The following is a 24603-nucleotide window of genomic DNA, read 5'->3' on the forward strand; positions in this document are numbered from 1 at the left end:
GATTGTGCCCCCTTATGCAGGATTCCCCTATCAGAGGGAATGGTAACGACTCTGCCCTACTGTTCCTCCAGGCCCACAAAGAAAACTTTAGCTGGCAGGAACTTCGCTTCCTACTCACCAAGTTTTACTGAGTGTGGCGCCCATGGTGAACGCCCCACTCAGTGGGAGCTTAAAATTCTATCAGCGTCCAATCTAAGTGATAGGACCCCAATTTGCATACAATTGGGAAGCTCGGCTTGACTCACGTGGGTGCCTCTGCCACTCAAAAAAATCAGCAGTGTTAAAATGACCAAGGGCCGGAATCAAATGCTAAGTATACCGCTTCCCTCTTAACTCTTCCATCTTAAGTGACTTGGAACATTTTACTATGTTAACGGTGTTATATAAATGCAAGTTGTCATTCTGTAACTCCTGTTCGACCTGATTTCCACCAGGCAGAGGAAGTTAAAATTCCCCCTCAAGCCACTGATGTAAATTAGAAACAGTTATGGTCCTAACACTGAGCACTGGGGCACTCCACTTAATACTCATCCTCCATCCTGACATTGATCCTCTAACTAGTACCTGCTGCTTCTACCCTTCAGCCAATTTCTTATCCATCCCAAAGTTTTTCCCTGAATCCACACAGTGCTTAGACTAACTAGTAACCGTTTGTGTGGAACTTTATCAAGTGCCTTTTTGAAGTTTAGTATTATTCTATGTGTCAAGTATGTACATGCTGTTTGTAACCACCAGATGGTGTCATTGTTGGAGGCCACTGAGCAACACGCAGATGGTGCTGCTCTGGTATAAAAGGCCAGCCATTTTGTGAGTCAGGCACTTTGGGCCATAATAAAGCAGAAGCAAGGTTGTACCTTGCTTAGTTAAACAGTACTCAGTTTGAACCTTTATTGCATACATAACATTTGGCGACGAGAACACAAGAACCTTTGTTTGCAAAATGAGCACAATTGGATTTTTAGAGCGATTCATGGAGGGAGAGATTGGGCAGACTTTGTGAGCCGTTTGAACCAGTACTTCGTGGCCAACAAAATGAAGGGGGTCGATGATGCATATCGGCACTGGGCCATGTTTCTCACTGTGTGCTGTTCAAAGATCTACGGTCTGATAAAGAATCTACTCATGCCTAGTGATCCAACAGAGAAAACTTACGAGGAGTTGTGTACATTGGTACAGGAGCATCTCAAGCTAGACGATGGTATCATCATCTCGAGATACAGGTTTTAAACACACGTTCGATTGAAGGGCCAGAATGCAGCAGAATTTGTTGCCGACCTGAGATATCGAGCGGGGCTGTGCAAGCTCGGGACGGTGTTGGCAGACATGCTGCAGGACTTCTTTGTTGTCGGAATCAACCACGAGGTGATCCTGTGCAAATTTCTGGTGGTGGAGGAGTTGGATTTAAAAAGGGTCATCCAGATCGTTCAATCATGTATTACAATGGACAGGAGTTTAAAGCAAATATTGGTGAAGAACCGAACCTCAGCAAGTACTGTAAATGCGATTGATTTTGCGTTCGGCAGAGGATCAAGTCGGGGCCACAGAGGGTCGAAGAGCTGAAAAGCAAAAGCATTAAAAATAAAATTTAAACCCATCTGAAGACCTTCAGGGGACCCCATCCAGGTAAAGAAAAATATTACAAAAAGTGTACTAACCTTTTTTTCACCGTCTTCCTACCTACCGTCAGGGATAGACCAGCCTCCAGCCAACGGTCCACCCCAGTTCTGCTGCCCGCATGAATATCGCCGCTTGGCGGGCAGCTTTCTCCTCTCGCCCGCTCCAGCCCATGTTGAAAGTGGCACTGGGCAGTTCGACCAGAGGAATGTCGGCGACAGTGGGTGGCAGTCGGCGGCAGTGGGACAGTAAGTTCTTTCTGGCCGAAAGTATTTATGGACAAATTATGCCACAAAGGGCCAGCAATTTCCATTGAAAATAATCAAAGTTCCTGAAACTCTCCTGAGTATATGGGTTATTTAAGCTTCTTCTGCCCAAATCTTCCACTTAATTCTAATGTACATGTGAAACAATTTAACTCCACTTCCTCAGCTGTTTCAGCTACAAAACACCTGAACCCATTACCAGCACCTCAAATAATTTTATTTGTAGGTTCATAGATGTGTCAGACATGAAACATAATTTAACCTTGGCTCTAAACAAGACTTGGTTGAACTTGTGCTTCAAAGTCTGTCAAATGAAATGTAACGATCGAAAATATATTTTCAACGCTCAAGGACCTGGATTATACAAGCTGACCCTTTGTCACAATTCTTGGTACCATTTTAAATATTTTAAATTCATCAAAATCAGGATTGTTCAATAATGAAACTAAATATTCTAAACTACTTTTAGTATGTTTCTAGCCATAGTCACTAAGGGTGGAATTTTCATTATTCAGAGTTAAAAAGAACAGAAACCCTTGTTGCTGTTTGTAATCCATTGATTCCAAGTATTAGATAATGGTTACATCCTATATGGGCTCAATTTTCCCCAGAGCTGTTTTTTGGTATACTTGAACAGTTACGCCCGTTTTTCTGGGGTCCAAGTACACCAAAAAAAATCTTTCAAATTTCCCTGTTTGATTTCTCCATTTTGGCACTGCCTAGCCTGTCCTTTAGTTTTGCGGGTGGAGCCTTGATCTGTACCAAAAAGATCAGGTTGCTATGATAACCAGGGACACAATGCGAGCTGAGGCTGGAAAGTGAAACAGACAGCCAGCTTATAACCTGCACAAGCACATTAAAATACACTGCAACAACTTACTAAGCATATTAAACATTGCAGCAACTTACCTCCATTAAATTATTAAAGTTTCCCCCCCACCCCCGTCCCGATGCCGGTGCCAGTCCCTGGTCCTATGCCAGACTGAAGGGCCTCCTGGTACCAGTCCCGATCCCTGCACCTATCCCTGCTATCCCTGGCCGAATAGCCTCCCGGTCCCGATCCCCACACCTATCCCAGGCCGAATGGCCTCCTGGTCCCGATCCCCACACCTATCCCTGGCGAATGGCCTCCTGGTCCTGATCCCCACACCTATCCCTGGTGAATGGCCTCCCGGTCCCGATCCCCACACCTATCCCTGGCGAATGGCCTCCTGGTCCTGATCCCCACACTTATCCCAGGTCGAATGGCCTCCCGATGCCAGTCCCCACACCTCCCTGGCCGAATGGCCTCCCGGTCCCCGCACCTATCCCAGCCCGAATGGCCTCCTCCCTCCCGGTCCCTGCACTTAACTATACCCGAAAGGCTTCCCTTGCTCTCTCCCACTCTCTCTTACCTCTCCTGCTGCTGCTGTCCGGGCACCTCCAGCACTGATTTACTTACCTGCGCCAATTTCCTTAACTCACCAGAAGGTTTTTCTACAGAGGCTATATACGTCGGCCTAAGAAGAACTAGAGTAACTCTGAGCTTTCCAAACTTGCCTAACTGGCCAGAATTGGCGCAGGTGGCAGGTTATGCCCCCTTTGACAAAAAAAAACTAACCTAAAAAAATCATAACTAACTGAGTTACACTGGTGCAAATTAATTGGGAAACTTGTATTTTTTAACTCAGGCCAAAAAAAGCGGCCTGTGCCAAAAAAACGGCGCAAATCACTGGGGAAAATTGAGCCCAGTAACTGGGAAGATAAAGCTAATAACAAGTGCACATCTAAGAAGTTGCATTCTGTCTCAAAATATTTTATAAAGCTGAATAGCTAAAGGCTAACCCAGAAAAAGAAATACAGCACATAAAAGAACCCTTGGACAATTCTGTTCAGTTCTGTGAGTTAGAACACTGTCCTTTCACCTCGGGAACACAGGCTTGAATCAGCTTCAGCCAACTCCTCGCTCTAATGATTGCAACACGCTCTGCAAACTCCTCCTTCTGATTGCTGCATTAGGTTCAGTCAGCCTTTTCTGTCTGGTGTTTGCCACAGATCCTAAATAAAGATTCTTTGGTCAATCTCAACTGTAATCTGAATGGAGATGGTTCCCCAACACCAAGCATTCAAAACTCACCACCAATTGGGCAATCCACCTTACAGAAGCCGTAACGATTGACAATGTCACATCGAATTTAGGGAAAATTTAAAAGAAGTCGTGCTTCATAAAGCCGGTACTATTTACAGCCGGTCATTGAATACCTCAATACCTCACATCATCACAAATTCACCCAATTTAAAATCAAATAGGAATGCAACCATTACTTGAAAAGTAACAAAGCTAAACTTTAAGCAATGGCATCCCTTTTGAAATCTAGTGGATGCAAACTTACAGTCTTATGTTTGAAGTCTTTTGAAAGTTATATACCCTGGGCTTATTAGTGTGGACCTTCAATACATTCCAGAACTACAAGCAACTTGTTATAATGGCCCAGAAATCCCGGTCGTCTGCTTCCCGCGGGTGACTGGGTAAAAAAGTTAAAAAAGAGGCGCACCTATCTGTTCCTGCTGCACCCACGCGAGTTCCCGGTCCTGAGGCCACCACTGACTGCGCATCGCAGCGCGTGCACGTCAGGATGTGCGCAGGGCTGGAGCTGCAGTCACAGGGCTCTGGACAGCCAATCAAGGTAAAGTATGTTCTCATTCATAATAATGGGAACTCCGTAAGTTGGAGTTCCCATTGTTATGAATGAGAAACACCCCCCCACAAAACACACAAAACTCTAATTAAAAAAATAGAAAAAATACACAACATATTTTTATTAATTTAAATTAAAGTTATTTATGTATTATAAAAAATATATATTTCTCTGATTTTTAAAAAAGATTTTTAAGTATGGTTTAAAATAAACTTATTATAGTGGGGGGGGGTTTAACAATAAAATGTAAAATTTTATTTTATAATGTTTTTGTGTATTTTAAAACCCTTACGCGTGTAAAAGTAGGCTATGCGCCTGCTTTATCAGGCGCAAGAGTTTGCAGGGCATTTGCTGGGCAAGATATGGGTAAATACTGCAATCTTGCCCTTGCAAATGTCTTGGCTCCCGAGATGAGGAGGTTCTGTCAAACTTCAGCTTGACAGATCGGAAAAGCTGGTTTTCAGCACATGCGCATTGTGCGCTGAAAACCGGTTTCTGCGATGCCTTCCCAGTTCTGTACACGCTCCGTACAGACCCGGGAGGCCAGAATTTCTGGGCCAAAAAACTGGAATCCAGAGCTCCAACAGATGACTAGACAAGTGACTGTCACTGTATCTGGGTGAAGAAAAACATTGTAATCTCTGTGATAATCAATTCAAAAAAATGTATTTGGCAAAATGCTGTATGTATATTTCAATATTATTTCCTGAAGTTGTTATGTAATAGTAACATCTGTTATTGTAGAAAATTGTCATGTATGTACATGCTGTTTGTAGCCACTAGATGGTGTAATTGTTGGAGGCCACAAAGCAGCACGCACATGGTGCTGCTCTGGTATAAAAGGCCAGCCATTTTGTGAGTTAGGCACTGTGGGCCATAATAAAGCAGAGCCAAAGTTATACCTTGTTCAGTTAAACAGTACTCAGTTTGTACCTTTATTGCATACATAACATTTGGCGACGAGAATACAAGAACCTTTGTTTGCAAAATGAGCACGATTGGATTTTTAGAGCGATTCGTGGAGGGAGAAGATTAGGCAGACTTTGTGAGCCATTTGAACCAGGCCAACAAAATGAAGGGGGTCAGCGATGCATATCGGCGCCGGGCCGGTTTCCTCACTACGGTCTGATAAAGAATCTACTCATGCCTAGTGATCCATCAGAGAAAACTTATGAGGAGTTGTGTACATTGGTACGGGAGCACCTCAGCCAGACGACGGTATCATCATCTTGAGATACAGGTTTTATACACAAAGTCGATCGGAGGGCCAGAGCGCGGCGGAATTCGATGCTGACCTGAGACGTCTAGCAGGACCGTGCAAGTTCGGGACGGTGTTGGCAGACATGCTGCGGGACTTCTTTGTTATTGGTATCAACCACGAGGTGATCCTGTGCAAACTTCTGGCGGTGGAGAAATTGGATTTAAAAAGGGCCACCCAGATCGCTCAATCATGTATGACGACGGACAGGAGTCTAAAGCAAATAGCGGTAAAGAACCGAACCTCGCAAATACTGTAAATGCGATTGACTCGGCGTTCGGCAGAACGGCACATGGCAAGGCCTATCCGGCTACGTTCGCGAAACCTGTGGCTGTCCAAAGTCAGCCAGCGGGAATGTATCCGACTTCTCCGTGTTGCCGTTGTGGGAGATATCATCTGCACCAGCAGCATCTATTTAAGCAATATAGTTGCAAAGGCTGTCTGAGTGTGGGGCATCTCCAGCGCAAGTGTCCACAGATGAGCAAGCGAGCTGCGACACACCACGTGGAGGATGAGAGTCAGACTAGCGCTGATCCGGATACACAATCTGAGATGCCAAAGGAGAAAGTGTATGGTCTGTACTCTTTCATAACCAAGAGTAAACCAATTTTGATTAATGTGAAGTTTAACGGGATACTGGTATCAATGGAACTGGACACGGGGGCGAATCAATCGATCATGAACGAGAGGGCATTTACTAAGCTGTGGGATACAAAGACTGTGAGGCCCAGGCTGAACCCTGTTAACACCAAGCTGCGCACGTACACCAAAGAACTGATTAAGGTGATTGGCAGTGCACAAATTAATGTGTCATATAACGGTGCAGTTCATAAGTTACCACTGTGGATTGTTCCAGGCAATGGCCCAATGCTGCTCGGCAGGAGCTGGTTGGAGAAAATCAGATGCGACTGGAACGACATAAAGGCATTGTCGTTGGAGGAAGATGCATGTATCCAAGTATTGAGCAAGTTCCCCTCGCCGTTCGAACCAGTTTTCGGCAACTTCACGGGAGCCAAGGTGCAGATCTATGTGGACTCGGATGCAAGAGCCGTCCATCATAAAGCTCGGACAGTGCCGTATATGATGAGGGAAAAGATTAGAATTGAACTGGACAGATTCCAGCATGAAGGGATCATATCACCGGTCGAATTTAATGAATGGGCCATTCCCATTGTTCCTGTGCTGAAAAGTGATGGCACAGAATCTGTGGAGACTACAAGGCTACAATTAACGGGGTTTCGAAACAAGATCAGTACCCGTTACCGAAGGCTGATGACTTGTTTGCGACGCTAGCTGGAGGGATGTCGTTCACAATACTGGATTGACGTCAGCCTATATGACGCAGGAATTGGTTGAGACATCGAAGAGACTTATGTGCATTAACCACAGGTTTATTTACCACAGGTGCCCGTTTGGAATTCGCTCGGCTGCAGCAATATTCCAGAGGCATATGGAAAGTCGACTGAATTCTGTTCCCAGAACCATCGTGTTCGAAGATGGCATCCTGATCACCGGTCGTGACTCCAAGGAACATCTGAACAATTTGAAAGAGGTTCTATTGCATTTGGACACAGTAGGACTCAGACTTAAATGCTCGAAGTGCACCTTCATGGCACCGGAGATCATAGAAAACATAGAAAATAGGTGCAGGAGTAGGTCATTCGGCCCTTCGAGCCTGCACCACCATTCAATAAGATCATGGCTGATCATTCCCTCAGTACCTTTTCCTGCTTTCTCTCCATACCCCTTGATCCCTTTAGCCGTAAGGGCCATATCGAACTCCCTCTTGAATATATCCAATGAACTGACATCAACAACTCTCTGCGGCAGGGAATTCCACAGGTTAACAACTCTCTGAGTGAAGAAGTTTCTCCTCATCTCAGTCCTAAATGGCCTACTCCTTATCCTAAGACTGTGTCGTCTGGTTCTGGACTTCCCCAACATTGGGAACATTCTACCCGCATCTAACCTTCCCGTCCCGTTAGAATCTTATATGTTTCTATGAGATCCCCTCTCATCCTTGTAAACTCCAATGTATAAAGGCCCAGTTGATCTAGTCTCTCCTCATATGTCGGTCCTGCCATCCCGGGAATCAGTCTGGTGAACCTTCGCTGCACTCCCTCAATAGCAAGAACATCCTTCCTCAGATTAGGAGACCAAAACTGAACACAATATTCCAGGTGAGGCCTCACCAAGGCCCTGTACAACTGTACAACCTCTCTGCTCCTATACTCAAATCCGCTGGATATGAAGGCCAACATACCATTTGCCTTCTTCACCGCCTGCTGTACCTGTATGCCAACTTTCAATGACTGATGAACCATGACACCCAGGTCTCGTTGCATCTCCCTTTTTTCTAATCTGCCACCATTCAGATAATATTATGTCTTCGCGTATTTGCCCCCAAAGTGGATAACCTCACATTTATCCACATTATACTGCATCTGCCATGCATTTGCCCACTCATCTAACCTGTCCAAGTCACCCTGCAGCCTCTTAGCGTCCCCCTCACAGCTCACACCGCCACCCAGTTTAGTGCCATCTGCAAACTTGGAGATATTACACTCAATTCCTTCATCCAAATCATTGATGTATATTGTAAAGAACTGAGGTCCCAGCACTGAGTCCTGCGGCAATCCACTAGTCACTGCCTGCCATTCTGAAAAGAACCCGTTTATCCCGATTCTCTGCTTCCTGTCTGCCAACCAGTTCTCTATCCGCGTCAATACATTACCCCCAATACCATGTGCTTTAATTTTGCACACCAATCTCTTGTGTGGGACCTTGTCAAAAGCCTTTTGAAAGTCCAAATACACTACATCCACTGGTTCTCCCTTGTCCGCTCTACTATTTACATCCTCAAAAACTTCCAGAAGATTTGTCAAGCATGATTTCCCCTTCATAAATCCATGCTGACTTGGACCAATCCCATCACTGCTTTCCAAATGCGCTGCTATTTCATGCTTAATAATTGATTCCAACATTTTCCCCACTACTGATGTCAGGCTAACCAGTCTATAATTATCCGCTTTCTCTCTCCCTCCCTTTTTAAAAAGTGGTGTTACATTAGCTACCCTCTAGTCTATAGGAACTGATCCAGAAAATGATCACCAATGCATCCACTATTTCTAGGGCCACTTCCTTAAGTACGCTGGGATGCAGCCTTTTAGGCCCTGGGGATTTATCGGCCTTCAATCCCATCAATTTCCCTAACACAATTTCCCGCCTAATAAGGATATCCTTCAGTTCCTCCTTCTCACTCGACCCTCAGTCTCCTAGCACTTCCAGAAGGTTATTTGTGTCTTCCTTCGTGAAGACAGAACTACAGTATTTGTTCAATTGGTCTGCCATTTCTTTGTTCCCCATTATAAAGTCACCTGAATCCGACTGCAAGGGACCTACGTTTGTCTTCACTAATCTTTTACTTTTCACATATCTATGGAAGCTTTTGCAGTCAGTTTTTATTTTCCCGGCCAGCTTCATCTCATACTCTATTTTCCCCCTCTTAATTAAACCCTTTGTCCTCCTCTGCTGAATTCTAAATTTCTCCCAGTCCTCAGGTTTGTTGCTTTTTCTGGCCAATTTATATGCCTCTTTCTTGGATTTAACACTATCCTTAATTTCCCTTGTTAGCCACGGTTGAGTCACCTTCCCCGTTTTATTTTTACTCCAGACAGGGATGTACAATTGCTGAAGTTCATCCATGTGATCTTTAAATGTTTGCCATTGCCTATCCACCGTCAACCTTTTAAGTATCATTTGCCAGTCTCTTCTAGCCAATTCACGCCTCAAACCTTAAGTTCAAGACCCTAGTTTCTGAATTAACTGTGGGTCACTCTCTATCTTAATAAAGAATTCTACCATGTTATGGTCACTCTTCCCCAAGGGCACAACAAGATTGCTAATTACTCCCTTCTTATTACACATCACTCAGTCTAGGATGGCCAGCTCCCTAGTTGGTTCCTTGACATATTGGTATAGAAAACCATCCTTCTTCCACGCCAAGAAATCCTCCTCCACCGCATTGCTACCAGTTTGATTAGCCTAATTAATATGTAGATTAAAGTCACCCATGAAAACTGCTGTACCTTTTATTGCATGCATCCCTAATTTCTTATTTGATGCTGTTCCCAACCTTACTACTACTGTTTGGTGGTCTGTACATAATTCCCACTTGCGTTTTCTGCCCCTTGATTTTCCGTAGCTCCACCCATACCGATTTCACACCATCCAAGCTAATGTCCTTTCTTACTATTCCTCCTCGGGAGGAAAATCGCCGCTGATGGCATCAGACCTACAGATGTGAAAACCAAAGCCATCAAGAATGCACGCAAGCCGCAGAACATGACGGAGCTGCATTCGTTCCTGGTTCTACTCAACTACTTTGGTAACTTCCTGCCTAAATTGAGCACCTTACTTGAACCACTGCACATGCTATTGAGAAAAGGCAACAACTGGGTGTGGGGCACATTGCAAGAGGCAGCTTTCGAGAAAGCCACAATCTGCTTTGCTTGAACAAGCTGCTGGTACATTATGACCCATGTAAATAATTAGTTTTGGCCTGTGACACATCGTCATATGGAATTGGTTGCGTGTTACAACAAGCCAATGAGTCGGGGAAACTTCAACCTGTCGCGTATGCATCCAAAAGTTTGTCTAAAGCAGAAAGAGCCTAGAGTATGGTGGAAAAAGAAGCTTTAGTGTGTGTGTACAGTGTAAAAAAGATGCATCAATACCTGTTCAGTCTGAGGTTTGAATTAGACACCGATCACAAGACGTTCATTTTGTTGTTTTCCGAGAGCAAAGGTATCAATACCAATGCTTCATCCCGCATCCAAAGGTGGACGCTTACATTATCTGCCTATGATTGTGTCATTCGCCACAGACCTGGCACAGAGAATTGTGCCGATGCTTTGAGCTGGTTGCTGTTGCCCATATCAGAGGTGGAAACGCCACAACCGGCAGATTTAATGTTAATCATGGATGATTTTGAGAGTGAAAGTACCCCTGTCACGGCTCAACAAGTTAAGATCTGGACCAGCCAGGACCCGATTCTATCGGTGGTAAAGAGTTGCATCCTCAAAGGGGATTGGTCTGCTATACCTAATCAAATGTGCGAGAAAGCCAAACCGTACATTCGTCGCAAGGACGAACTATCTATTCAAGTAGATTGCATATTGTGGGGCAATCAAGTTGTAATGCCTAAGAAAGGGAGAGAGAAGTTTGTGCAAGAGTTACACAGCACACATCCTGATATGGTGATGCTGAAGGCCATCACCAGGTCCCATGTATGGTGGCCAGAAATTGATTCTGAGCTGGAAGCATGTGTGCACCAGTGCAACACCTGCATGCAGCTCAGCAAAGCACCAGCGGAATCGCCGCTGAGTCTGTGTCATGGCCATCCAAACCTTGGTCCAGGATCCATGTAGATTTTGCAGGTCCCTTCCTGGGCAAAATGTTTTTAGTGGTGGTGGATGCTTATTCAAAGTGGATAGATTGCATAATCATGTCATCCAGTACGTCCACGGCAACCATAGAGAATCTCAATGTCATGTTCGCGACACATGGTCTGCCTGACATAGTGGTGAGCGACAATGGGTCGTGCTTCACCAGTCAGGAGCTTCAGGGGTTTGTAAAACTTAACGGCATAAAACATGTAAGGTCAGCACCGTTCAAGTCTGTATCCAACAGGCAAGCAGAACGTGCAGTACAAATTATCAAGCAAAGCATGAGCATGAGGAGAGTAACTAAGGGTCACTGCAGACCCGCTTGTCTTGCATACTGCTGAGTTACAGGACAAGACCCCACACACTCACAGGGGTCTCACCTGCTGAACTCATGATGAAAAGAGGTCTTCAGACCAAGTTATCTCTTGTTTAAATAATTAAGTTGAATACAGAAGACAGAGTCAACAAGGGTATCACGATCGCGCAACTGTGTCATGCAAGATTTCTGTTAATGATCCTGTATATGTGTTGAATTATGGTCAGATCCCAAATGGATTGCTGGTACGGTCATGGACAAGGAGGGCAACAGAGTATTTGTTAGTAAGTTCAAGAATGGGCAAACTTGCAGGAAACACATGGATCAAACAAAGCTGAGGCACACAGACGAGCCAGAGCAGTCAGACGAAGAAACCGTCAACGACCAACCAACCTACCAGCAGCGTTCAGTGGACTCAAGGGTCATCAGTGAAACCGGAATTCCCATCACGGGCTTGTTCAATAAAAATGGACTTGCAATTCCTGACATGGCCACTGCCACCCCCAACAAGTCAGCCATCCAGCCACCAGCCACAACAGACTCCGCACATTCACCCAAGGCCGGAATCGAACTGAGACGGTCAACCCGGGAGTGTAAAGCACCGGACCATCTCAACCTGTGAAAGACTGTGATAAGATCTCAGAGGAGGGTATTGTCATGTATGTACATGCTGTTTGTAGCCACCAGATGGTGTCATTGTTGGAGGCCACTGAGCAGCACGCAGATGGTGCTGCTCTGGTATAAAAAAAGACCAGCCATTTTGTGAGTCAGGCACTTTGGGCCTAAATAAAGCAGAAGCAATGTTTTACCTTGCTTAGTTAAACAGTACTCAGTTTGAACATTTATTGCATACGTAACACTATGGTTTCCACAGCTCTTCCACCAAAGGTATGGCAGACAAGTGGAAATGTGCCCCCCTGGTACACAACATCATTGGGTTTACTACCATTGACTTTGGTGTACACTTACTCATAGAAATAAATGAGGTTAGTCAGAAGGATCTTTCCCTTCTAAAGCTATGTTGACTGCTGTTTACTTGGTTGTTGTTGCACAGATAATCCTCAAATTTACTCCTGATAATTGTTACCATTATAAGTAGGACTAACGGGACTGTAGTTGCCTGAAACAAAACAACAATGACTTCTATTTATATAGCGCCTTTAATGTAGTAAAACACCCCAAGGCGCTTCACAGGAGCATTAAAAAACAAAATTTGACACAAGCCACATAAGGAATTATTAGGGCAAATAACCAAAAACTTGGTCAACGAGGTAGGTTTTAAAGGAGTAAAGAGAGGTGGAGAAGTTTAGGGAGGGAATTCCAAAGCTTAGGGCCCAGGCAGCTGAAGGCATGGCCAACAATACTGGAGCGATTAAAATCAGGGATGCTCAGAAGGCCAGAATTTTAGAGGAGCACAGATATCTCAGAGGATTGTAGTGCTGGAGAAGATTACAGAGATAGGGAGGAGCAAGACCATGGAGGAATTTGAAAAGAAGAATGAGAATTTTAAAATCAAGGCATTATTTAATCAGGAGCCGTTGGAAACTTCAGATGTAGGGCTATACCTGAAACATTAATTTTTAAAAATTTCTTTGCAGATGCTACCTGACTTTCAGACAGTTTCCAGCACTTTCTGTTTATATTTTGGATTTCTAGCATCTGCAGTACTTTTTTCTTGATGGCTGTGTCTGTTTTTTCAATATGGATATCACATTAGCCTATTTCTAATCTATTGGCACCTCCCCAGGATCTACTGACACCTCTTAATGATTGTCAGTGCCTCACAAATCTCCTTGCTTAACCAGCTAACTGTGGCTATTCATTTGTTTGAAGCCCTTTCAGCTGATCCTGGACTTCCTTCTCATTTATGTTGACGTCTTAAATTTTGCTTTGGTACTCTTTTTTGGGAATGACGTGTAACTCATGTATTTTCTTATGAATACTTTGAAAGGCTAATCATTCAGAAGATTTACGATTTTGTTTTCATCTTCAGTTTCACGCAAATTTGCATTAATTAAGGTTCTCACCTCTTCTCGGACAGTTATTTTGTTATTGTAGCATTAAAATATATTCCTCCTGTTACATTTCTGGCTGTGCAACTTTTCTTTTACCTTGGTCACTTTGACCAACCTTTTGACGTGTTTCTGCATGATCTTGTATTTGTCTCAGTAAACCCCTGTGCATGTTTCCTTGCAAGATTTGTTTGTGTCTTTTTCCCTCTAGTTCCTTTTTAATGTGTTTATTAATCCATTTATGACCATGTTTGTTTAGTTTGAGAGTGCTGACCTTAGTTCTGTACTTGTCCTGCATGTCCAGCATTATTCTTTTAAAGGTGTTCCATTTGTCTTCTACTGAAGCACTCTGCTCCAATACATTTCTTCAAATTAAGGCCTTTTAAGTTTGAAACCTGGGTCCTGGACTTTGGTATGATTCAATTCAGATCATATTAAATGTGATCATTCTCAGGGATGCTGCTACTTTCACCATCTCCTTTTCTATCCCTTCTGTTCTTCGCAAACACTCACATCCCCATGTCTCCTTCCCCCTCCCCACCTACCTAATTCAAATAATTTGAATTGCTCCATCAATATTCCTCCTAAGTCTCTGTTCCTATTTGATTCAGATACAGCCTACCTATCCTGTGCCATTCTTTGTATTCTGAAAATGTTCCCACAGGTAGCAACTGCATGGTAGAAGCTACAGCCCTGTCTTGGAAGAGCAGTAGTACAACTGAAGCAGAAGAATGAAGCCCTTGAGTCAAAGTTTTTCTCGGCTGCAATTCCCTGCTCTTTTGTTATTACTAGGCTGAAGTGCTCGTGCTATTTCCTACATGAGTCTCATTAAAATGTCAGCTTTAATGTAAAAACATTTAAATGAACACCAAGTACAATTCTCAACTTGTTACAAATTAGCAGAACAGTGCAAGGACACCTGCAGCAAACTTCCAACATTGGAACAAGACCAGTGGTTGGCAAGATCAGCAGTATCCTCAATTGTTATGCCTATGGTTCATTCCTGTCTAGTACTGCAATATCAGGTCATATACAGCCTATGTATGTACCAAAACGCTGTTGGTCAGCATGGCCAGCCTTTTTATCTCCTTTCCCACATCCATGGCCAATATCGCCACATTGGTGTATTTCCCAAAGTGCAGTGTTATTGACTGTTGCCGTGCATCCGACCTGAAGCCCTTGAAAGATATAAATGTCGCAAAACTAATAAAATGTTGCATTTTGACTATGCATCCTGCTGAGTTATGGGTATGTATGAAATGTAATGAAACAATCGTAGGTTTGTGTGACAGGTTGGCATGGTTGAGAGTAAAGGTGGGACAGGCTAACAGGCAACACCTGTGCCATTTACCAAGTCCAAGGTACTGTGAGTTAACCTTAGCTTTCCTGGTTTCTTAAAGTATGCTGCCTCTCCTGCATTATTTTCCAGGTACTGTAGATGGCATTCATTGTAGTCCTCATCGCCTGCTAAGCAAATTAGAAGTTTGGCAGAAAGACTTGAGTATGGAAACTAGGCTGGATTTCAACACGCAAAAATGGGTAGATTAGGGTTGGGTCAGAGGTTAAAACATTTCTTAAATCACAAACCCATCCTGTCTTGAACCTGCCCAATTCTGGGTTAATAGAGGCAGAACAGGGGACGGGCACCCAATCCAATCCCAGGAAGTGGGTTGGCAACTTAAATATTTTATTGAGGCTGGCACCTACAAGCAGTGGGCTCTCCCTACCCATACAAAGGGCCCTGGGGTCGACGATCGGAAACCCCCACCCCAGGGTCGGACCTACCTGGTCCTGTGGCCTACCACTAGAGTCCTCCCCACCCGACTGGAAGCCAAGCCTGTCAATCAGGCTGACTTCTGGGCGGGGAACCTGTCAAGCACAAAATCACAGCATGGAGGAAAACCTGGAATTCTGGGTACATAACCCACCCCTGTTAATATCCAAGCCACATCTCTATACTTTTTGATAGTTTTTTCTTTGTGTTTTATTCTAATGCTAATATTTTGCATGAGTCAAATTTAAATAGAAAAAGTAGGCCCAAAAGCCCTTTTGTTACACAGAATCACCAAATGAATGTGGATCCAAGCCCACAGTCATCGAAATGGCAAACAATGATTTTGAGTAAAGCAAGACTCTCAAACAAACCCCTGTTAAGCTGCAGCTTTTAAAATAGTTATACTGCAGATATTTGATTTAAATGTTTAATTTGAATAAATGTTGTACTCAATTTGAAAATAAAATAACACAGAAGGTCACATGTACCTTTTTATGTGTTATCCTAGGTTCTGGTATGAGAATGCAGGAGTGTTTACGCCTGCTCAAGTAACACAGCTGAAGCAAAGTTCTCTAGCGAGTGTGCTGTGCGACAATGGTGACGACATTCAGCAAGTTCAGCCAGATGTCTTTTTAAAAGCAGAGTACCCTCAAGGATATGTAAGCTGTGATCAAATCCCAAAAATTGATTTGCGAATGTGGCAAGATTGTTGTGAAGGTCAGTTCAATCCAATATAAATTAAAATGATTTGTACTGAAACTAACATTTGATTCCTTTCAATTAATGTTGGATCATTTTTGTTGTGCAGAACAGGAAAAAAAGCACGATTTACTTTCACAAGCAATGTCTTAGGCTTTTATGAGATCCACTCATATATCCTGGCTTTCCCCTCAGCAACTAGGGGGCCGAAATTGCCCCTTTTTATAGCACCGTTAGCGTCTCCGGGAGCTGCTAACAGGGCGCAATGCCCGGGAGAGGGGGATGTTAGTGCCTCCGGGGAAATTACCTCAGAGGTTTGGGGGGCGCTGTGTCAGTAGTGCTATGACGCACGGTTAGTGCCCCGGGCCGGCGCAAAACGGATGATGACATCATCGCCGTGTGCGCCAACACCTAACCATCCCGGTGTCGGCCCTTTTGCGCTCCGTGGGGGAAATTGCCCCCGGGCCCCGAGGCTGGCATGGGCAGATGTGAACTGCCAGCTTCATGGGTTGCGAAGTTGTCGGACATCCGCCGCCATGGTGCCCCTTAAAGGGGAGGCCTTGAGTGCACTGGGCCGCCATTTTATTTTATCAGACAACTCTTTCGTCTGCTGGACAATGGCAGCCCTCACGTTGACCGGGCCATCAACATCACTCTGTTTTGGGTGCCATGCTCTGGCCTGGTCGATCGCGTCCCTGGTGGCCCAGGGAGTGCCCTTCCAAGGAAGCGGAGAGCCAGAGACAGCTCTTCACATCCTTAGAGGGGCACACGGCCCAATTCCACGTCAGGGGCGGGACTTCTGGGCCGGGCGATAAAAGTCCCTGCCCCGGAAGATTACCGTCCCCAATTGATGCAAGGGACAATTTTGCCCCCTTAGGTTATTATGTCCTTCAAATAAATTAAAGATTGATCTAGACTCTTTTTTATGGGATCAAACATTTTTTTAAAAACATAAATCCAATTGGCTTTGCTAGGGGGTTTGTGAAATTTTTAAAAGCTATGTATTTTTTTTATTTGTTTCGGTATATGGGCATCGCTGGCAAGGCCACCATTTATTGCCCATTCTTAATTGCCTTTGAGAAGGTGGTGATAAGCCACCTTCTTGCACCGCTGCAGTCCATGTGGTGAAGGAACTCCCACACTGCTGTTAGGGGGAGTGAGTTCCAGGATTTTGACCCAGCAACGATGAAGGAACGGCGATATATTTCTAAGTCTGGATAGTGTGTGATTTGGAGGGGAACTTGCAGGTGATGGTGTTGCCATGCGCCTGCAGCCATTGTCCTTCTAGGTGGTAGAGATCGCGGGTTTGGAAGGTGCTACCGAAGAAGCTGTGGTGAGTTGCTGCAGTGCGTCTTATAGAGCAGCCACGGTGCGCTGGTGGTGGAGGGAGTGAATGTTGAATGTGGTGTATGGGGTGCCAATCAAGTAGGCTGCTTTATCCTGGATGGTGTCGAGCTTCTTGAGTGTTGTTGCAGCTGTACTCATCCAGGCAATTGGAGAGTATTCCATCACACTCCTGACTTGTGCCTTGTAGATGGTGGGTAGGCTTTGGGGGTGTCAGGAGGTGAGACACCCACCAAGCCAAAGAAGAAAACATTAGTACAGATGACCACACGCTTGATCAAAGTGGTAGGTTTTAAGGACTGTCTTAAAGGAGGTGAGAGAGGTGGAAAGGTGGCGAGGTTTAGGGATGGCTAAAGGCATGGCCAGCAATGGTGTGGCAAATGAATTTGGGATGCAGAAGAGCCCAGAATTGGAGGAACACAAAGTTCGCGGAGGGTTGTAGTGCTGGAGTAGGTTGTAGTGATGAGGAAGGGTAAGGCTATGAAGAGATTTGAACACAAGGATGAGAATTTTTAAATCATGGCATTGCTGGACCAGGAGCCAGTGTAGGTCAGCAAGCACAGGGTGATGGGCGAATGGGACTTGGTGTGAGTTAGAATACATGACGTCGAATTATAGATGAGCTTAAGTTTATGGATGGCAGCCAGGAAAACATTTTAATAGTTAAGTCTGGAAGTGACAAAAGCATGGAGTTGTACACTGCCTGAGAGAGCAAGAAACCAATATTGCAGGAGAAACTGGAAATCCGTCCTATTTGAGATCATTTCTGTTATTAATTATAACATTCTAAAGTAAAATTAAGAATGCAAACTTCTGTAACAGCAAATATGTGACTTCTTCAGTGCACATATGCTGGAGGAATTAGAAATGACAACTAAACCTATTTCTAAAGGATTTAATTCTTTAGGAAAACTGAGAATTATTGAGCTGCACTTAAACGACTGTAACTTTGGGTTACAGTTAAAAAACAGTCTTCATTATAACATATCAAAAATGACGAAAAATTCTTCCAGTTGATTTTCCTCCCTAAATCGAGTTTTGTCAAGTTTTTAAAAAAAAAAAAAATGCTTTTTCATAAAGGTATACAATCACTCTACTTAAAATACTGTCATGTGCTATCCTGCATTTGTGTGACCATTAATGTCCTATATCGGTTTCTGTGCATGCTTTAAGTGTCATATTCATGTCTATTGTATGTACCTCTTTTGTTTTGTCTCTTTGACTGTTGTGACAAGAATTCCATGTTTTCTGTCTGTTTCTCCTGAAGTGTGTATTTCTGTTACCTTATTTATTTGTTGCAAGCTCTGCTTTCAGGTCTTCTATCTAATGTTCATGATGTCCATAATCGCGTCTCACTACTCATCCAGCGCTACAATCATATCTACCACCGTGTTCGTAATTACAAGAAGAGAGGCGAGTTGGTTGCAGTTTTACTTCTCTGTAAAATTTCCAACTAGTATAAAGTTTATGGAGTGGACAGTATTATGGTGCTTGGTTAAGTTAAGAATAACACAATAAAGTACCAAAGGTATACAACAAAACACCTTAAAATTCAAATATTTTGAGATCTGAGGTATTTTTCTGTGACAACCTTCATGGTTTGTGCTGTGAACTGGTAGAACAGATTACTCCTCTTTTCATTTCCATTGATCTCCACTCTGCCAGTTTACCACTCAAGCTGTCATGGTGAAAATTATCCTTTCATCGTGGTCACTCTGCATTATTGTTCATGTTATTCATTAGGTAAATTTCATTGAAACTTACTTTACCCAATTGTGTCTACACAATTTATTTAGTGAAGATAACCTGCTGTCCTTACCTGGTCTGGCTATATGTTACTCCAGTCTCACATCAACGTGGTTGACTCATAATTGCCCTCTGAAGTGGGATACCAACCCACTCAGTTGTATCAAACTGCTACAAAGTAAATTGCAGTGGTTCAAGCAGGATCACTATTACCATCTCAGAGCAACTAGAGATGGGTAGTAAATGCTGATGATTCCCATAACCTAAAAATGGATAAGGAACAAAATACAAGGCTCAACTTCATGACACAAATTTTCACTAAACTGCGAATAGCATTTCTAGAAATGCCACATATGTCAAGAGATTTTAACTATTTCTGGTAAATATATTAGGCAAGGTAACTGTTTCACTTATAATCAGCAAAACTTAGCTCATGACGCTGTATAAAAATTAAACTCAGCTACCTGGAATTTCTGCAAGGGGTTCGCCCAATTTCCCTGCGTTTGTGCCGTTTCTGCAGCATTTCCACTGAAATCATGACGGGAGATCAGAAGAACTCCCATTGAAATTTTACCCCAATATATTATAAGGTAACTGTCACTTTATATATTGTACAAGGTAATAATTCTACCTCAGGCTTCAAATTACATCTGGAAACTATTCTAGTTAAACTCCTGCGGTTTCTATCATCTAACCCTACACCTTGGTGGAATGAATGCCTTGTAATTCAATGCTAAGTATTTAATTTCAATACTTTAAGTGAGTATTAATATTTTAAAGATGTGCAATTCAAGAATGCATAAAGAACAAGTGCAATGAAATTCATAGACTATGCTCTGTATATTCAAGCCTATTGTAGCAATGAAAACCTTTCCTTCAATGAAATAATTGCTAAATGTGTACAGTAAAGCTGTGCAGTTCACTTGACTCATTTGCACTTCCAGGTTTGCGGGAGACCTTTTACCATATACGTCAGCAGCTCATAAGACTGTCTAGGCTGGTGACTTATCTCGAGGAGACAGTATCAAAACCTGTTGTTCGAGGCGAGTCTTTTGAAAAACATGATTGAAAAAATATATTTCAATGTTCATGCATTTTATCAATGGGAACAAATGCAAATATTTAAAAGCAGTACTATCCGGAAGCATTTAAGTTCCACGTCAGACATCTTTGATATGGAAATCAAAGATCTACTTCAACATAGAACATATTGAAATATATTTCTTTCAGGCTTATGTAATTATTTTGGAATTGCATCTTCGATCCTCTTAAACTGAGAAAAAACTGCCTGTCAGTTTCTGCTGAAAGTAATAGAAATTTCTGAATGCTCTTGCTGGGAAAGAGTTAATTTTGAGCAATCTTTTAGAAATCTAGAGTAGGCTAAAAAGTAACACAGAGCTTGTTTCTGTTTAAAAATATATATATTTTGAGCTATAAACTGATCAGAATGCTTATTATGTTCCTTTTGCTTACAGCATAGATATATAGCAACAAAGGCAGCCAACCCGCTCCCAGGAGATGGGTTGGCACTTTAAATGTGATACTGAGGTTGGAAGCCTCAAATTTAACCTACTCTGTGGGTTTAGCTGTGGCTGGCCCATGTTCCTGGGCCCTGGAATTCTGCCAGCTGCAGCATTGGCCAGGAGGAGCAGGAATGCTTCCCTCTGGCTGCTCACGCTCCCCTACCATCAGATCCCACTCCCTCGGGGATCGGAACCCCCCCAGGGTCTGTAATCGGACGACCCCTCCCGGGATCGGGGATCGGACCACTCCCCTGGGCACCGGGATTGGACCACTCCCCTGGGCTCCAGGATTGGACCATTCCCCTGGGCTCCGAGATCGGACCACTCCCCCGGTCTCTGGGATCGGACCATTCCCCCGGGCTCCGAGATCGGACCATTCCCCTGGGCTCCGGGATCGGACCATTCCCTGGGATCTGGGATCGGACCACTCCCCCAGGCAGGGGACCTGTCAGTGACATCACATGTATGCTGTGAAGTTAAATCAGCATAGCGTGCGGGGAAACTCAGACTTCCCCTAATGCCCACCCGCTCACAGTCCATCAAAACATTAAAACTGCTCCCTGCCCCCACTCCTCCAAACCCCACCCCCGCCCCACTCAATGTTTCAGGTTGATGACCTTGCAAGTACAGAGGCAGGGAAAGGAGGAAGGGAAGAAAGAACAACAGGGAAGGTCTGTGATAGGTGGATGGTAGGAGAGATTAAACTAAAAAGAGCTTAATGGTGCACGGCAAAAAGGGTTGGTAATGGGGTAAGTAAAGAAACAAAAGATGGGTCTAGAGGTGGGGTAAATGGCCACAGGAAAAAAAAATTGGAGCAGAGGTTATGGCTCTTATGGTGAAGGGGATCAAGGGTTATGGAGAGAAAACAGGAAAGGGGTACTGAAGGAATGATCAGACATGATCTTATTGAATGGTGTTGCAGGCTCGAAGGGCCGAATGGCCTACTCCTGCACCTATTTTTCTATGTTTCTATGTTTCTAAGTTGTGAGGGTACCAGCTCCACAACTAGCAGAGGTTATGATCTATTTTTTGGTCAGCAGGTGCTGGTAATGATTCTTATGTTGCCATTAATAATGAAAAAAATAATCCTATTAAACTCATTAAATCTAATTCATTTTAGTAATTACCTTTCATTCTCTTCTTCCAAGTTTTATTGAGCAGAGTGTCCACAACGAATGCTCTGTCCAGTAGGCAGTTAAAATTGCATTAGAATCCAAAGTACATCACAGGACTCTGATTTACATAGAATAATGAAACTGCTGCCTAATTCAAGTGCGTGCCTCAGCCAAGCAGCGGATGGCCCTGGGAGAAATAGCGGCACAGCAGGAACCAAGTAATAGAAAGACAGGCAGTGATTAGTGGGGTACCACAAGGTTCAGTGCTGGGACCCCAACTATTTGCAATATACATTAATGATTTAGACAAAGGAATTGAATGTAATATCTCCAAGTTTGCAGTTCACACTAAGCTGGGTGGCAGTGTAAACTGCAAGGAGGATGCTAAGAGGCTGCAGGGTGACTTGGACAGGTTAGGTGAGTGGGCAAATGCATGGCAGATACAGTATAACATAGATAAATGTGAGGTTATCCACTTTGGGGGCAAAAACAAGAAGGCAGATTATTATCTGAATGGTAAAAGGGGAGGTGTAACGAGACCTGGGTGTCATGCTACATCAGTCATTGAAAGTAGGCATGCAAGTACAGCAGGCAGTTAAGAAAGCAAATGGCATGTTGGCCTTCATAGTGAGAGGATTTGAGCATAGGAGCAGGGAGGTCTTGCTGCAGTTGTACAGGGTCTTGGTGAGATCACATCTTGAGTATTGTGTGCAGTTTTGGTCTCCTAATCTGAGGAAGGACGTTCTTGCTATTAAGGGAATGCAGCGAAGGTTCACCAGACTGATTCCTGGGATGGCACAACTGACATATGAAGAAAGACTGGATCGACTAGGCTTATATTCACTAGAATTTAGAAGAATGAGAGGGGATCTCATAGAAACATATAAAATTCTGACGGGATTGGACAGGTTAGATGCAGGAAGAATGTTCCCGATGTTGGGGAAGTCTAGAACCAGGGGTCACAGTCTAAGAAGAAGGGGTAAGCCATCTAGAACCGAGATGAGGAGAAACTTTTTCACCCAGAGAATTGTGAACCTGTGGAATTCTCTACCACAGAAAGTTGTTGAGTCCAGTTCGTTGGATGTACTCAAAAGGGAGTTAGATGTGGCCCTTACGGCTAAAGGGATCAGGGGGTATGGCGAGAAGGCAGGAGTGGGATACTGAAGTTGCATGATCAGCCATGATCATATTGAATGGTGCTGCAGGCTCAAAGGGGCGAATAGCCTGCTCCTGCACCTATTTTCTATGTTTCTCTATGTCCACTACCTCTCATTTTAACTCGGCTACTGCCAGATCCACCAGGCAGATGGAGGCTAAGGCCCAGAATTTGTCGTGGTTAATAGCAGCAAACAAACAGGGTTCACAGTTATTACCCCTTTGAAACTGACCGCAATCTAACGTGGAAATCCTGAAGTTTCGGTCCGTCACTCACTGCTCTGACACTGACTGCGCTTTGCAACCCTCATCCCCATAGCCGGCAAACAGAATAATCAGGGAATTCAGGGAAACTGACGAAAGCTTTAGCTTTTCCACAGTAATATCGTTGTTACATACCCCATAAAAAGTTAGACGCTTTAGGATTAGGTATAACTGAGATTTCAACTGCGTATTGACTGCTAAGCAAACGCTAGGGCCCTGAAAAACAAATTTTATTTTCGTGGAATGTCAAATTTATCCTTTTTAATATAAATCAAACTGCCTCACATTCCGTCCAAGGGCAGTAACCTTCCGGGCCCAGGTCAGTTAACACCCGTTGGAGGTGTGCTTCCGAGGTGTCAACACAGCACTGAGGTCAGCACTACGCTGCTGCTCCGCATAGCGCTGACGCACCACAATGCCCTTCCCCTTCATTTAAAGGGAACATCCGTTGCCGACTCGGCATGGCCCATCGGTGGCTACTTCTGGCCTACCAGGGACAATCTCAACCGGGCCGCCATTGTCAGGCCGACGGAAAAGTTGGCTGACAAAAAAAATGACGGCCCGGGGTGGCCCTTTAACCATGCCAGGCTCACATCCCATGTGGCAAATTAACCTGTGGGGCGCAAAGGGGTTAGCGTTGGGTGGTGAGTCGGTCTTTGAGGGGAGCTTACTTCAGGGCCAGTGGCAAATGCCTTTGCTTCGCCGCTGACCACAAATTACGGGCTGGAATGTCCCCCAATTGTCTCAGTCCCTTTGGAAAAAGATGTTCGGTTGAATCCAAAGTTTGGTGGGGTGGAAGGTGATGACCAGGGGGAATCTATCATGGCTCTGAGAGGGGGGGAGAAGGTATGAGGGCAGAAGCATATAAGATATGGTGGTCTCAGTAATGGGGTCCTATGGTGGAGGGGAATCCTCAGCTGAGGAAAAAGGAGCACATCTCAGATGTCCCGATGTGGAAGATGGCTTCATCAGAACAGAATGACGGAATGAATCAGTGTTTGGGGCCCTGGACAATGATGCGTGAGGAGATAAATCAATAGTTGTTACATCTGCTATGGTTGCCTGGGGAACACCAGGGAAAGGGCAGCTGGAATTCTAGATGGTGGAAGAACAAGCATGGATATTTCGTGGGGAATGTTACTTCAGAAAACAGGAAGGGGCGGGGAAGATGTGTTTGGCAGTTGGGTCATGTTGTAGGTTCCAGAAATGATAGAAGATGATTTGGGCAAATGTGTGTGAAAAGCCCAGGAAATGGGGTGAGCATGGTCAAAGACATGGCCTGGCCTGACCTCCTACCAGCCACCATGCTGAATGTTACTCATTGCCTTTCTTTCAGGTTGCCATTGCCGTCGCCATGATTGCCTACACATCCACTGCTAACTTGGAAGTTGC

At 44.2% G+C, this 24603-nt stretch overlaps 1 protein-coding gene across 1 annotated transcript in view; it reads left to right on the forward strand.

Annotated features, from left to right (window-relative positions):
- The window catches only part of LOC139275249 (peroxidasin homolog), an 813818-nt gene that overhangs the window by 746867 nt on the left and 42348 nt on the right, over positions 1–24603 (forward strand). The window contains exon 19 of the mRNA XM_070892453.1: positions 15874–16082. Within this exon, the coding sequence (XP_070748554.1) occupies positions 15874–16082 (209 nt within the window). The remainder of the gene's footprint in view (positions 1–15873; positions 16083–24603) is intronic.

This window comes from Pristiophorus japonicus, chromosome 1 (assembly GCF_044704955.1).
Source record: "Pristiophorus japonicus isolate sPriJap1 chromosome 1, sPriJap1.hap1, whole genome shotgun sequence".
NCBI lineage: Eukaryota > Metazoa > Chordata > Chondrichthyes > Pristiophoridae > Pristiophorus > Pristiophorus japonicus.